Source organism: Haliaeetus leucocephalus, unplaced genomic scaffold (assembly GCF_000737465.1).
Source record: "Haliaeetus leucocephalus isolate CR32 unplaced genomic scaffold, Haliaeetus_leucocephalus-4.0 Scaffold172, whole genome shotgun sequence".
Taxonomy (NCBI): Eukaryota; Metazoa; Chordata; class Aves; order Accipitriformes; family Accipitridae; genus Haliaeetus; species Haliaeetus leucocephalus.
In genome coordinates, this window is record NW_010972608.1 from 63,703 (window position 1) to 77,725 (window position 14,023).

Genomic DNA, 14,023 nt, shown 5'->3' on the forward strand with positions numbered 1-14,023 from the left:
CGCGGCTGGCGGCGTGCGAGCGGGCCGTGCTGCGGCGGCGGGCTGAGCGCTGCGGCGGGGTTTCAGTTTCATTTATGGTGAGGGCTGCTGCGGCCCCCGGTAGCTGCGTTCCGGCACCCCGGGCGGGTGTCCTTGAGGCCGTTGCCCGAGAAGCACCTGTAAGGGCGTCGGGCTGGTTCAGGTCGTCTGCGGAAATGCTCTTTCTCAGCGTGGGCCGATTTTTAGGGCTCGGGAGCGAGTGTCGTCTCAGGAGTTAGGCGTCCGTAACTGCAGATCGCTTACGTTTGTCCGAGATCGGGCGGGTACGTGTCTAAACCGAACTTTACCTCGAAAACGATTGAAACGAATCTTTGCGGAAGGAGGAGCTGCTGGGAAGCCAGCTGTATGCTTGGGAGCAGCAGTTGGCTGCGCGACAGCCCGGGACGGTGCGGGCAGGCAGCTGGCCGTTGTGAAGGAAAGCAGGAAGCGGCGAGTGTGGTTGGGATGCAGTCCTGCCGGCGGTGCAGAGCCCGCCTGGGATGGGCTTTGCCCGCACGGTGAGTGGATCGCCCCATCGCGGCAGCCTTCTGTCCTCTCTGTTTCCATAGTCTGAGAAAGAACAGGCCAGCGAGTGGGACAGTCCTGCGTCAGAGAAGTCCCGTAAAGGGTGCCTGGAAGAAGTGTTTTGCAGTTCCTTCCCGCTATCTTGCTTCCTCGTAAATACATTTTAGAAAGAAGAAGCTGTTAAGTGATTTGGCTGCTGGAGCTTGGTTTTGGGTTTTTTTTTTTCAATTGATGAGTAGCATTACTTCCAATGTATCATTGGCCCTGGATTTTTTTCCACAGTGTAGCATAGTGTGGCTTTGATGTGCACTCTTCTAAATACAGTATCATTTCTTCAAATAAAGAGAGGTCTTGACAGACCAAATCGCTAATGGCCCTTCAGTTTGTCTTTTTGGAACAATAATGGAGAAGAGGGAGGTGTCGGAGTCACTATAGTTGTTCATCAAACTGGTGACCAACTGTCTGGATTACTTGGTGGTAAGAAGCAAAACTAATTCCAGTGATGGATGTTGATGTTTTCCAGGACATGCTTTCCTGCTTTTTGTAAAGATAGAAAAGTATGAGATTACCTTGTACAAATGTTAAATGCAAATATTTTAAAATGAGTAATAGAAGCAGAGTAAATGTAGCTACTCCTGGGACATAGTGCTTCAGAATTTCTCTCTGGAATAATCCTTGATTAAAATACAATATACTTCTAAGCATCCTTTATCTCTTAACTTTAACTTTCTTTTGCCAAGAGAGGAGAAAGGTTATTGTGTAACCACTTCATTGATACTTCGGGTGCTGCATTCAGTGTCTACCACCAGTTTAGTTTCAAAAGCAGAATGCAAACTTGCATGAGTTCTGTATGATTTTTCAGTTGTTTTTAAAACAGTGGAAAAATGGGCTATAAACATTAGATGAAGGTGTGTAGATTGTTGTTAGATAACAAAAATACCAGCTTGTGATATTTTCTGCCTTCAAATAGATGTTTTGAGAATTTATTTGTTTTAAATACATTTTTTAAGTTATGAAGTCTGGTATAGCAGAGTACGCTTTATAATGACAGCAAAAACTTCAAGCTTGGGTATTTTCTTTAACGTTTGCTGAAACATTTAATTAGCCTTCTCTGCTCAGTCTCCTTAGCTGCTTTGCTTACACAACATGCTATGTGACATTATGGGAAACATGTAAATGAAAATGGCCCATGTCTTGAACAACTCCAACTGGCAAACCAGTAATTCATCAAGCATCTAAGTGTACAGTCTCCAGCCTGATTGGTTTGTTTTGAAACTATTTGACATCAAAGAAAACTCTGTGACTCTTTTGCCGGCAAGAATATACAGCTCTTTAATGAGGCAGTGTCACAGGCAAAAAGAGTTTACTGATGGGGAGCTTCAGTCAGTTTATTTATTGTCACTTCTAGTCACTGATTCTGATGTGGAATGAAAAAAAAAAAAACCAAGCAAAAGGGGAGAAAATCACGCATTGCCTCTGCAGAGGCTCTCCTTCTGCCACAGGTTACGCAGGGTCCCCTTGGTGAGGCAGTGGGTGGTGCAGGAGGTTGGATTGCTACATGGTGGTCTTTTTGTGTTGTTCTCTTTGCAGCTTAGTTAGTAGCTGTATCACAGAAAAAAATGTGTAATGGTGTGTGTACTCAAGTGTGTGTGGTCAGATTCACTGAAGAGGCAGTAACACCACTGAAGTGGTTTCAACACTGTTCTTAATTTTGCCTTCCTTTATGACCAGTTGAAATTCATCCTATGTAAGATTATGCATTTTTGAAGCAGTCATGAAATGGATTAGGAGGTGCACGCCTGGGCAATGCTGGAGAGAATTAGAGCTTAGCGCTTTCTTTGGTGCCTTTTCCTTTGCAGCTGAGGAGCAGCAGCTATGATCTTCTATCTGATGCCTCTGTGGCTTTGGTAGTTATTCTGTTGTTGTCAGATGTGTGTTCTTATGGTTGCCTGGCATAGACACTTTTTATCACTGGCATGACTGACAGTACAAAGTGTTTGGTTAAAGACATTTTCTCTCTAACTAGAGAAGGGGGCATTCTTACAGCACTGTTTTGTGCCACAGATTTTGCCAAACGTAAATACACTCTGCTCTGGCTACATGGTTGCAGAGAAGGGTTGCTATTACTCTGGTTGGAACATCTCAGTTTCAAGCTGTTCATGCAGACGGTTCCTATCTTTTATTTCCAGGTGTAAGGCCTTCTGATTTGGTTGCACTTAGGTATTGGGTTACATTATGCTACATGAGACAGTTTGTAAAGCACAGCGGAGCAGGTTTGTAGAGTTAAGACAGGGCTGAATACCCAGCCTCTGCACTATGCATGTTGGGGTAGGAGAGTACATCATACTGGTACTTAAGTCTTGTGGACTGAATGCACATAACGTATCTTGATGCACTGTAATGTAACCACTTATTAATCTCCTTCCCTCTTTCTTTCACCTCAGGAGTATTTTTGCTACTTCATAGTTGCAACAGTCTTTAAAAATAGCTATAGAGGTGATGGTCTAAATGCGACTAAATTACTTCTTTTTTTTATAGGTAAGAACAAATAATAATAACTGTGATAAGTGAGCATTAGCAACAAGAAAGCAAGGAAGTTTAACCCTAGTGAATTAAATGTCAGTTCTGTTTGTTTCTGCCAATGTAATGGAAACATCCGATAAGGTTGCTTACAGCTGGATGACAAGGCAGAGGGCAGCCAGTCACCTGCTTGAATGCCTCAAATTGCCAACGCTTTAGCTGTGCAGAACAGCCACTGGTTTCATTCTACTGTTTTGGTTTGCTGTTTTGGAACAGCCACTGGTTTCATTCTGCTGTTTTGGTCTGAGTAGCTGCCCAGAACTGGACGAGGGTGGCATAGAGATGGATGGCTGTTGAGCCTGTGTTTGCTGTATGTGAACAGTGCTTTGGACCCCTGGTGCTTGGAGGGGCAGGGATGGATGATTTGTGACTCCTACCTCACCATCTGTAATACTTTGGGGAGTCATGAGCCAGTAACTTGACAGGAATCTGGGGACTATGAGAGTGAACCTGATTTTCTGTATGAGACTGAGCCAAACAACCAAGATTGTTACTTACGGTTTGTGCGGAGCTGGATAAATTTTTAACCCAAAACTACAGTAAGGTTTGTGGGTGGAAAGGGAAAGGAATTGTCGGAAGTGAAGATCATTATAGCCACTTTCTGTACCTATAAAGACTGTTAATTTATCTCCTTAAAAGAATAGGCTGAAAAAATAGAAATATCTGTATGGTATGTCTGTATTTACTGAAGAGGGCTTGGGAAAGAAAAACAGCACAGTGCTAAGGTACTTTTGTAGCTCACCTTCTAGGTATTGATATGGTTACTTTTGAAAATTATGATCTTTTCTAGCAATAGGGCTGAACAGCCAGTGTGTTTTTCTGTATTTATTTCCTACAGTTGTTCAAAAGGCTTTTTTTTTTTTCTGTGTTGAAAGTATTGGAATCTGGAAAGAAAAGCTAGGTATGACTTGCATAAATCTTGTAATAAAAGAAAGACTCTAGTATTATGTCACTGAAACTTAAAATTGTGTAGTATTGGAGGTTGGAAGACACCTCTGAACATCTCTAATCCAACTACCCACTCTTCCCCCAGATAGGGTCAGCTGGAGCAGTTTGCTTAGGGCTGCATCCAGTCAAGCATGGGGCATGGAGATTTCACAACCTCACTGGGCAGCCTGTTTCCAGGGATTGGTTTTGTTCAAGTTTTAACTTTAACTTTAACTTTAGAATTTCCTGTATTTCAGTGTGCGCCTCTGGTCCTGTCACTGACACCTCTGAGAAGAGCCTGGCTGTGTTGTCTTTACTCCCTCCCATCAGATACTTATACACACGTTGATAAGGTCTCCCTGAGCCTTCTTGAGAAGCAGCTGAGGACCTTAGCCTGTGTGTGTTTGCTCAGTATAAATCCTAGGTCTAATCAAATTGGCCACTCTGTTAGTAACTCACCTTCACACAAAGCCAGGAAAGTAGATGTTAAGGCAGCACTTCTAAGCTTAAAGAATGCATATGAGATTTCTGATGAATTGTTCATGCTACCTTCACATGACAATAATTAGCGCACCGTTTCCTCAATTTGCAAATGATGAACTGTGGCATGTTGTTTGACAGGGTAGCATTTATAGAGTATATGAGATGAGCAGGTTGTCCCACCCATGCCCTTTTGTTCTCCTCAAAAGCTACTTCTGATTATACTAAATCACCTAAGAATCTGAAGTTCCTTATTTCAAATCTTTTATCCAGCTCTCTTCCTACATTTAAAGCACATTGTAGCTATTAGGCCTGCTCTCAGTATTTGGGAAGCAGTCAGTGCTGTTCCTGAGATTCACTTCTGGCATTCATTATTTCAGTTTTTCTTTCCTGATTTAGAGCTATCAAAATTTTGTACGTAGCCATGATGCCTTTTAGTAACAGAAGTACTATAAAGCTGTTTGATAGAGCTGGTGATTAGACTTTGGGATAGCCAAGTTTGAACACTACCATGTTTTGAAATTATGAAAACTTGATTTCCATGCAGCATTGTGTGGGCTTAAGCATTTTTCTCAAGGAAAAGGAACTAATTCTCCGAAGAAGAGTCTGTTTCTGCTTTCAGTAGCATCTTTGTTTCCCAGACTGGCAGTATAAGTGGTTTATTTTTTTAATTTGAGATGGGAGCATACTTTGTGTTCTCTGGAGGATTAAGACACTATAGGACGTTGGCAGCAAAGGGTTAAAAAGGGAATTTCACTCAGTACCAGTTAGCTTGAGTCCTGTTTCATTTCTTAATCCTTCTGTTTATAGTGTTCACATGCATTTCTCATGACTGTGATAGATTGTTAGATGTTTAATTACCTGTTTTTTCGCTTGCTTTAGCCTCAAGGAATAGGTTCACCGAGCGTCTACCATGCTGTTATAGTGATCTTCTTGGAGTTTTTTGCTTGGGGACTCTTGACAGCACCCACTCTGGTGGTAAGTGATATGCTTAAGCTTTTTCTTACTGTATGGGAAATAGGGCAGTTACTGCAAAGGCACTGAACATCTTCTGAATTCAGTGAAAATTACATATCGTAGAACTGCTCTCTTGTGCAAGTGAAAAGTTTTGTGTTTTTACATGGAATCAGGAATTTAAAATTATTTCATTAAAGCAGTGTAATGATGCAGCATAGCTGTTTATGTGCAAGCTGGCTAATGGTCAAGCTCACATGTAAATATTTTCTGACTTGAAACCAGTAAGACAGTAATGAAATTATCTTTCCTTTCAAGATCCTACAAAAAGTTGACACATTACAAATGTAAGGACAAAAACACACTTGGAATTTGGTAAAATTATGCAAGCATGTGTGTGTAGGTAGGGAGATGTGCTGTGCTTGAAACAGAAGCTTCAGAGCTCAGACCCTGTTACACCAGTCAAAGCTTCCCTATGATTAGCAAGACAGTCATACCAATGTGTTTGTACCAAATTATTTTCTAATGTAGTTTGTTGCTTTCTATTTGGATTTAATCTTTGAGAGTGGCATATGCTTACAAATTAAAAGGAGCAAAGGCTTAAAGATCTCCAAGCAAACTCCACGTAAAATGCAGTCTTGGTGCGGCTCTGTAAGCTGATGTTAACCATGAGCAGTCTCTTGGATATAAACTGCACATCCGTCACTGAATGGAATCTGCCTCACATAATACAAGTCAGACTGAGAGAGGTGCCTGTTTTAACCTGCATGTCTAGGCTCTGGTCACTGAATTGATAACACAGTAACATGTGGAGAGTCTGGTCTGAGATAATTTTCTAGGTTCTCTGTGGCGTGTTTAGATTTCAGACACAAAAGTTGGAAGACATGGATCCTTCCCAAAGTGTTGAGAGACCTGAGGTCCCTATCACGTAAAGCTAAAATCTCAAAATACCTTCCATGTGAATTAAAGATTAAATACATTATTTGTGGTGTCTTTTTTTTTTTCTTTCTCTGTATTCTATGAAAATAGAAAACTACTGTGCATGTGCCACTGTAGAAGTTGGATGCATCATGAGCAATATTTGTAGTTAATATTGTGTAAATGACAGTGTTCATATTTCTTCTCCAGGTTTTGCATGAAACCTTCCCAAAACATACGTTTCTAATGAATGGTCTGATTCAAGGAGTAAAGGTAAGGTGACAAAAATTAATCACAAGTACAATTTAAAGTGAATGGTGTGAGAAATATAGAAATTACTGTCAACTGAGAGAAGCATTCAAGAGGTTTTTCAATATAGATTTCATGGTATAAATAAAACGGGAATAAATTATTGCTAAAAAAGCAAATATGCATCATTTTACTTTTATTAAGATATTGCTTGGTCTGTACCTGCTGTTTGGGTTGAGCAAATAAAAAGGTATTTGAGTAATCCCAAATGACACACATGGTGTTAAAATTTGAGAATTTTTTTACTTGGAGCTTGTTGTTCCAGTAGGGTATTTTCAATTACTTACATTTATGTGAATTCTAAATATATAAAACACTGTTCATGAAACTGCTAGTATGACTGGATCATCTGCATTTTGTACTTTGTTTAGTTCTGAGGTAACAAATTTCAAATTTTATGTAACCAGACATGTAATAGATCAGTAATGCTTGATCATATTGCCTTTGATGCATTGTACTGTAGTCATCAACTTTAATGAAAATAGAGCCCAGGCTGCTATCAGATTGTGGTATGGTCAGCTATCGCGATTCTAACCACTTAGTTCTAACTTAAAATATTTTGTTTCATGTAGGGCTTATTATCATTCCTCAGTGCCCCACTCATAGGTGCCCTGTCTGATGTGTGGGGACGGAAGTCCTTTTTGCTGCTAACAGTATTTTTCACCTGCGCACCGATACCACTAATGAAGATCAGCCCGTGGTTAGTAAATTTTTTTCACACTAGATTTGCCATTTCTTGTCAATGTTGCTATACAATGCTTATGTTTGTAGCATTGTTGATAAAATATGGTTTGTGCTCCATGGAAAGTTGAGGCTTTAGTATTACTTCAGTGCAAAGTTGGGAGAACAGAGTCAAAGTGAAGTGGCTACCATGAGGCCAAACGACTTGATCAGAATTTTAAGAGCTGCTGGTTTTGAGCTCTGTGCTGTAGGCCCCACTTCCTACTTCAGCACATTTGCAAAAGATACTAGAATGCTATCCAGTAAACTGTGCAGGTCTTTATTGTGGCCATATTGCTCAAATACTAGCCAACTATGCAGAAATTAAAACCTTATCTAATGCTAGCTAGTGCATGGAGTAACAATTTGTAACCTTAAAACATTGCTGCAATTTTATACTTTTGTTTCTCAAGTTTTAAAATCCACCAGCTTTCATGCCGTGTGCAAGTTGGTAAGCTCTTAACTGGCATGTACGTTCCCCAGGTAGTGCGTGAGTCAGAACTGTGTTGTTGGACTACCCGCGTGCTGTACCTGAGGGTGTAGCTGAAGTAACACAGACTGCACTGATGCAGGGCAGAGCCAGCTGTTCTGGTAGCGCCGTGAGCCTTTTCAGTTTCCTTTCTGGTCACACAGATTGTTCATGGATTCTTCATCCCTTTCCTGGGAAATTGCTTGTTTCTAAATGTAGACTAATGTTTCAAATAATGAGTGCTAGTGTCTATAGCATAAAGGTAAGGCTAATGTTGAAACCTTTCAATGACCAGATTCTCAAAATACTGAAGTTCCTAATTTGCTTTGTGTCATAGGCATCTGGCTGAAGTTAGTCTAACACCCCATTTCCTAGAAGTACTTAATCACAGCAGCTTTTTGTAGATGTTACAAAATTATGCTGTTTATCTGTGTACTCAGTGCGCTAAGGAGGAACTACACAACTGTATCGAGACACGTTCGCATTGGCTTTATCCAAGTTTATCTTAACATTTATCAAGAAAAGTTGGACAAGATAATTTACTGTTGAACTGTACTTGGACTGTAAATAGAGAATTTTTGTTCTCTTTACCCATTCTAATTTTTTTACAATGCTCTTAGGTGGTACTTCGCTGTCATCTCTGTCTCTGGAGTTTTTGCAGTGACCTTTTCTGTGGTTTTTGCATATGTAGCAGACATAACCCAAGAACATGAAAGAAGCATGGCCTATGGTTTGGTATGTATTTTTTTGGCTCTGTTTCTGTGGTATTCAGTACTAAACACTTCAGTAGGTAAAGCTTTTCAAAATTGTATTTTTGTTTCTTCTGTGGCAAGCTGATTTTAGTTTGGAGTAAGGTTTTTCTGTTTAATTGTTCTTGTCATCCAGTCCTATATCTCTTGAATATTCTGCTTCTAACTTCAACAAAATACGACCATGTTAAAAGCTGTCTTTCAGACGTCTGTCTTAACAGTTACTGTCAGTGTTGATGTAATTTGAGGGGCTTCAGTTATTCCTCCATTGTTTCTCACACTAGTACTACTCTGTCATCTTTTCAAAAATCTAACCTTTTGTTCCTGGATAATTTTGGAACTGCCATGGTATATCATCTTGACTACTCCTGCTTGTGTCTTCAATCACACTGCTGTGCTTCAGTTCAGAACAAATGTAGTGAAGTAACTTGTCTGTCTTAAGTTCTTGCAACTCGCCTCCATTATCTCCTGATAACCTGCCAGATCTTGGGAGCCTCCACCGCCCCGTGTATTACGGATTAGCAGAATTACTTGTTCCATTCAAGTTACAGGATCCATTACCATATTCAGCAGGAAGAGCCAAAAGCAATGGATGTAGAACTGAATAGTTTCTTTCTGCTTGTACGCATCAGAGATTGAGATGTGTTGACAAAGTTCCTTCAGGTTTGAAGTTAACATCTTTCACAACAAGGCCAGCTGGTTAACTGAAAACTACTTTGTGAAGATCCATTGTACTCAGTTGGATTAACCAGCATATTAAATGTAATATGCCCTTGATACGTGTGATTTTTTTTCTTAACAGGCGTTGCATATTTCACTAATATGAAGATTAAATACAGCTCATCACTTCCCAGAGATATCAGCAGACTGTATAATTAAACCTAATTATGGCAGTACATGCAAGAGTGCTGTGAGCCTCACATTGCTGTCCACTTACAAAAAACCCCCCTTGTTTTCTGTGAAAAATTTTGACTATCTGAAATACACAGCTGCTACCACATAGTCACAGGAAAGAAGTTACTTTTAATCACTACCTCATTAGAATGGTTAGGCTTCTGAAAATGAGGAAAAGTGGGTAATAATACTGTTGACTTCTATCATTGAAAATCTTACCAGCCGTTATTTGTTCTAGGTTTCAGCAACTTTTGCGGCAAGTTTAGTTACCAGCCCTGCTATTGGTGCCTATCTTGGTCGAGTCTATGGAGACAGCCTGGTTGTGGTCCTGGCTACAGCAATAGCCTTGTTAGACATTTGTTTTATTCTTGTTGCTGTACCAGAATCGCTGCCAGAGAAGATGAGGCCAGCATCCTGGGGAGCACCCATTTCATGGGAACAGGCTGACCCTTTTGCAGTAAGCTATTAAAATACAAACTTTGTTACTTGTAAATGTTGAGCTTTTCAGACAGGGAAGAGAATGAATTTACTATGTTTCAGGCTTGAAAAACAAAGCTCATATTTTTTCAAGTTTAACCTTGTGTTGCTGCTAATACTTTTGCCAACGATCTTGCTAAACATGCAGGGAATGTTTTGGTACCACATAATAGCTTCATTAATTGACATGCTTTTCTGAATATGAAGATGAAATGTTTTATAATACCTTTTTATTGCCGTAGTCACTGAAGAAAGTCGGCCAGGACTCAGTTGTGCTGCTAATCTGCATAACAGTCTTTCTTTCCTACCTCCCAGAGGCAGGTCAATATTCCAGCTTCTTCCTATACCTCAGACAGGTAATTTAATGTTTTGGTATGGATTTGAACAAATGTAAATTTATAGGAAAGTTTTCAGAATTGCTGAATTAATACGGAAAGTATAAATCGCTAGTATAATTTAAAAGCTTCCAGCAGCCGACTGAAGTCGTCTTGCTGTTCTGTTTTTGTCTCTTTTTAGAGACAAAAAGAGAGAGAGATGAATGAGTTATAAAACAATTTCTTGTATTTTGTAATTATTTGCATTATTCTTGGGCTATGAGGTTCACTATGTTAAACTGTTTTTTTATTTTTTGAGGAAACCATTTACTTGGTTTCTATGCATGCCCCTTTATTTTTGTATACTTGCTTGATTTAATAGAAAAAAGAAAAACAACTTTTTTTCTAAGTTAGGGAACAGTTGAATAATACTGGTTTTCTGCATTGTGTGTTCCCCCACTGATGTTTGTGACATCATGGTACATGGTTTACAGTTAATAATCAAACTGCCTTTTTTTTTAATATAGATAATGGGATTTTCATCTGAAAGTGTTGCAGCATTTATAGCAGTCCTTGGGATTCTTTCCATTATTGCACAGGTGAGTTACTGTTGTGTATTTTTTTCATTGATTTGGTAATGTCAAAAGAGTTAAGCGTTGTGGGGAACTTGTGTAACACTGCTCGCCTTTTCTGTAGCTGTTTTTCTAAGTCTCTTAACAATTGATTAACACTCTTACTTTAACTTAGATGAAAAAACAGCTCACCAACCAGGGTTTGGTTCATTAATGTCCAAGTGTATTGTGTTGGGAAAACAAAATCCTTTGTGCATCAAAGAAGGGGTAACAGTTTGTTCATATTACTTGCTAAATGATTGCTGGTTTTTTGGTAGAGGCTCCTTGAATACTTGGCAAATACTGCTTTTGGAGAATTTTACTTGGCTTTTAAAAATAAATCTATTTATTTGCATGTATTTAACATTTAGAATAAAATGTTTTGAGGTGTTTTGTTGCTTTTTAAATTTATTTTCATGTATTTAACATTTAGAATAAAATGTTATTTTTTATCCCCCCCCCCCCTCTTCTGTCAGACAATAGTTTTGAGTTTACTTATGCGGTCCATTGGAAATAAAAATACCATCTTACTGGGCCTAGGATTTCAAATACTACAACTTGCATGGTATGGCTTTGGATCAGAACCATGGTACGTAAATTTAATTTTAATATCTAAATGATACAGTATTTTTCTGCATTTTATCCTTTACCCAAGGGAGACACTTAAGTATGTGTACATGTGTATATATACATGCATACATACATACACATGCTCCAAATGCAGAACGCTGTCCACACAAAGCAGTTACTTTGAGTCTGTATTTTTTGCAGGATGATGTGGGCAGCTGGCGCTGTTGCAGCCATGTCCAGTATTACTTTCCCAGCTGTAAGTGCACTGGTTTCACGAACTGCTGATGCTGACCAACAAGGTAGGTTTTGTCCTAATATTTTGAATTCTAGTCAAAGCATACAGTGAAGACAGACATGTCAGGGTGTTGTCATTGTGCTAGTCAGCCAGCTGGAATCTGGGCACAGAGTAGCCCATACACCTGAGCACAGGTCACAAAATGTTAAAATCCAAGTTACTTGGAAGTTGTAATAAATACGTGCGTGTCAAGTCCTGGCACAGAGGGAAAACAAACATTCAACCGGTCCCAACAGTAGCAAAATATTTAGCATACTTAATATGCTGTTCATTTTCCTCACTATTGACAAAAGTTTCTGTAGTTGTGCAGGTTGCATACGGCGCTTTCTCTCCTGTGTGAGACTGATAGCAAGGATATTGCGTACATATACTGGTCTGTGCACAAGCACAGCATGGGAAGTGCTACTCAGTGCCTATAGGGAGATGGAAAAAAAAAACTTGAATATACTATAATGCCAGTTTTTCTGTGCCCCTTGTTTATTGCTACCCATAGTGCAACACCATGTAGAGAAGCTTTCCTGCTTGCATCAGTTCAAAGGTGAATAAGTCTTATTGATCCATTAAAAAGTTAATTATATATGTATAAATAGATAGATAACAGCGTATTTCACTTTTCCTAGGTGTTGTTCAAGGGATGATAACAGGAATTCGAGGACTGTGTAATGGTTTGGGACCAGCACTTTATGGTTTTATATTCTATATATTTCATGTTGAACTGAATGAACTCCCCATGCCTGAATCACCATCAGGAGGTAGCGTGGTCACACAATACCATTTACAACAGGTAATCTTCTTTTATTTACTGATTCCAAAAAAGAAATTAGGAAGGGATTATGTGCCCACCAGTTCTTGAATATGATGCTGTATTACATTTTGTTATGCTAACTGTAAATGAAGCATGTAAAAAGAGGTTCTGAAATCAATTGGGAAGGGTTGTTGATCTGTTTGTTTTTACCTAGCTGGTATGTTTTAGTTTAGCTTTCAAATAGATACAGCTGATAGTAATTAGACAACTGATGACCCTTGTGAAGAGAATAGAATGAGGGAAGGATGGACTGATAACAACAGCATCCTGCTCTGCTCTTGTCTCCAACACTGTACTTAGCTCTCTCATATGTTTTTGTTTTGTTGTCATTTAACCAAGCACTCCGTATTTTGTTAGTTCCTAATAGATATTAATTTGTTGAGGAAACGCAGCAGCAAGAACTTGCACTAGCAAAGGAAGTTGGCAAGCATTAGTAAGAACCATGTGCTCCCTCTCCTCAATCTTAGGATGCAACATTCTTTCCCTATTTCTTCTAGAAGACTCCACATGGAGACAAATGCTGTGTTGGCTAGTGTAGCAAGAAAAAGTTCTTCCCACTCTTGAAACTTGTAACTAGCAATTGTAGTCTGTTAACATGTATCTAAAGGCTCAGTTAATACTTGGTGGTGTTACTGTTGATTGCAGAATTCTATAATTCCTGGACCCCCGTTCTTATTTGGAGCGTGCTCTGTGCTGCTGGCACTACTTGTTGCCTTGTTTATTCCTGAACACACAAACCTAAATGTACGATCCAGCAACTGGAAGAAACACTGTGGCAGTCATGGCCATCCCCACAGTCCACAAGCTCCTGGTGAAGCTAAAGAACCATTATTACAAGATACAAATGTATGACAAAAATCCAGAAAGATCTTTTGGACTTTTTTTTCATCAGCAGTTTGGGATACACATTCCAATTCCATCAAAAATGTCATTTCTTAAGGTAATCTTAAGAAGTATCTTTCTGCATGAAATCCATAGGAATTTAAAAAAAAAGGAAGTTTCTCCAAAGATGTTGCCACTGAATTAATAAGTTGCTTTTGAAAACAAACTGTTAGGTACTTGTCTCTTGCCATAAAATACTGTTACTACTAAACTTTACATTCTAGTTCAGAGACAAAAAAGAAGAGTCAAGGCATGAGCATGTGTCCTTCTGTCTCCTTAAGGTGGTGAGCTTTAATTCTAGTCATGCTAAGTCTCAATGAGACATACGAGCATCCATGTGGACCCATTCATTTTAATGTTGTAAAATCTTGGGTCAGATGATTCAAAGCCTTAATGTAAATGTACTCAAGTAGGGAGGTGGTGAATTGGTATCATTTATTTTAAAAGTCACATGGCAGGTTGTTTTTTTTAAGTTTGTACTAATATACAAATCACATGAGCACGCTTGCTGAACAGTAAAAGTTAT

At 39.3% G+C, this 14,023-nt stretch overlaps 1 protein-coding gene across 1 annotated transcript; it reads left to right on the plus strand.

Moving 5' to 3' along the window:
* Positions 1 to 90: 90 nt before the first annotated feature.
* Positions 91 to 13,608, plus strand: HIAT1 (hippocampus abundant transcript 1). The gene is made up of 12 exons (XM_010563609.1): positions 91 to 536; positions 5,413 to 5,508; positions 6,613 to 6,675; positions 7,284 to 7,411; positions 8,521 to 8,635; positions 9,782 to 10,000; positions 10,263 to 10,376; positions 10,862 to 10,933; positions 11,422 to 11,534; positions 11,717 to 11,814; positions 12,431 to 12,594; positions 13,261 to 13,608. The coding sequence occupies exons 1-12, from the start codon at positions 519 to 521 to the stop codon at positions 13,465 to 13,467; spliced, it is 1,407 nt and encodes a 468-aa protein (XP_010561911.1). The 5' UTR covers positions 91 to 518; the 3' UTR covers positions 13,468 to 13,608.
* Positions 13,609 to 14,023: the final 415 nt, after the last annotated feature.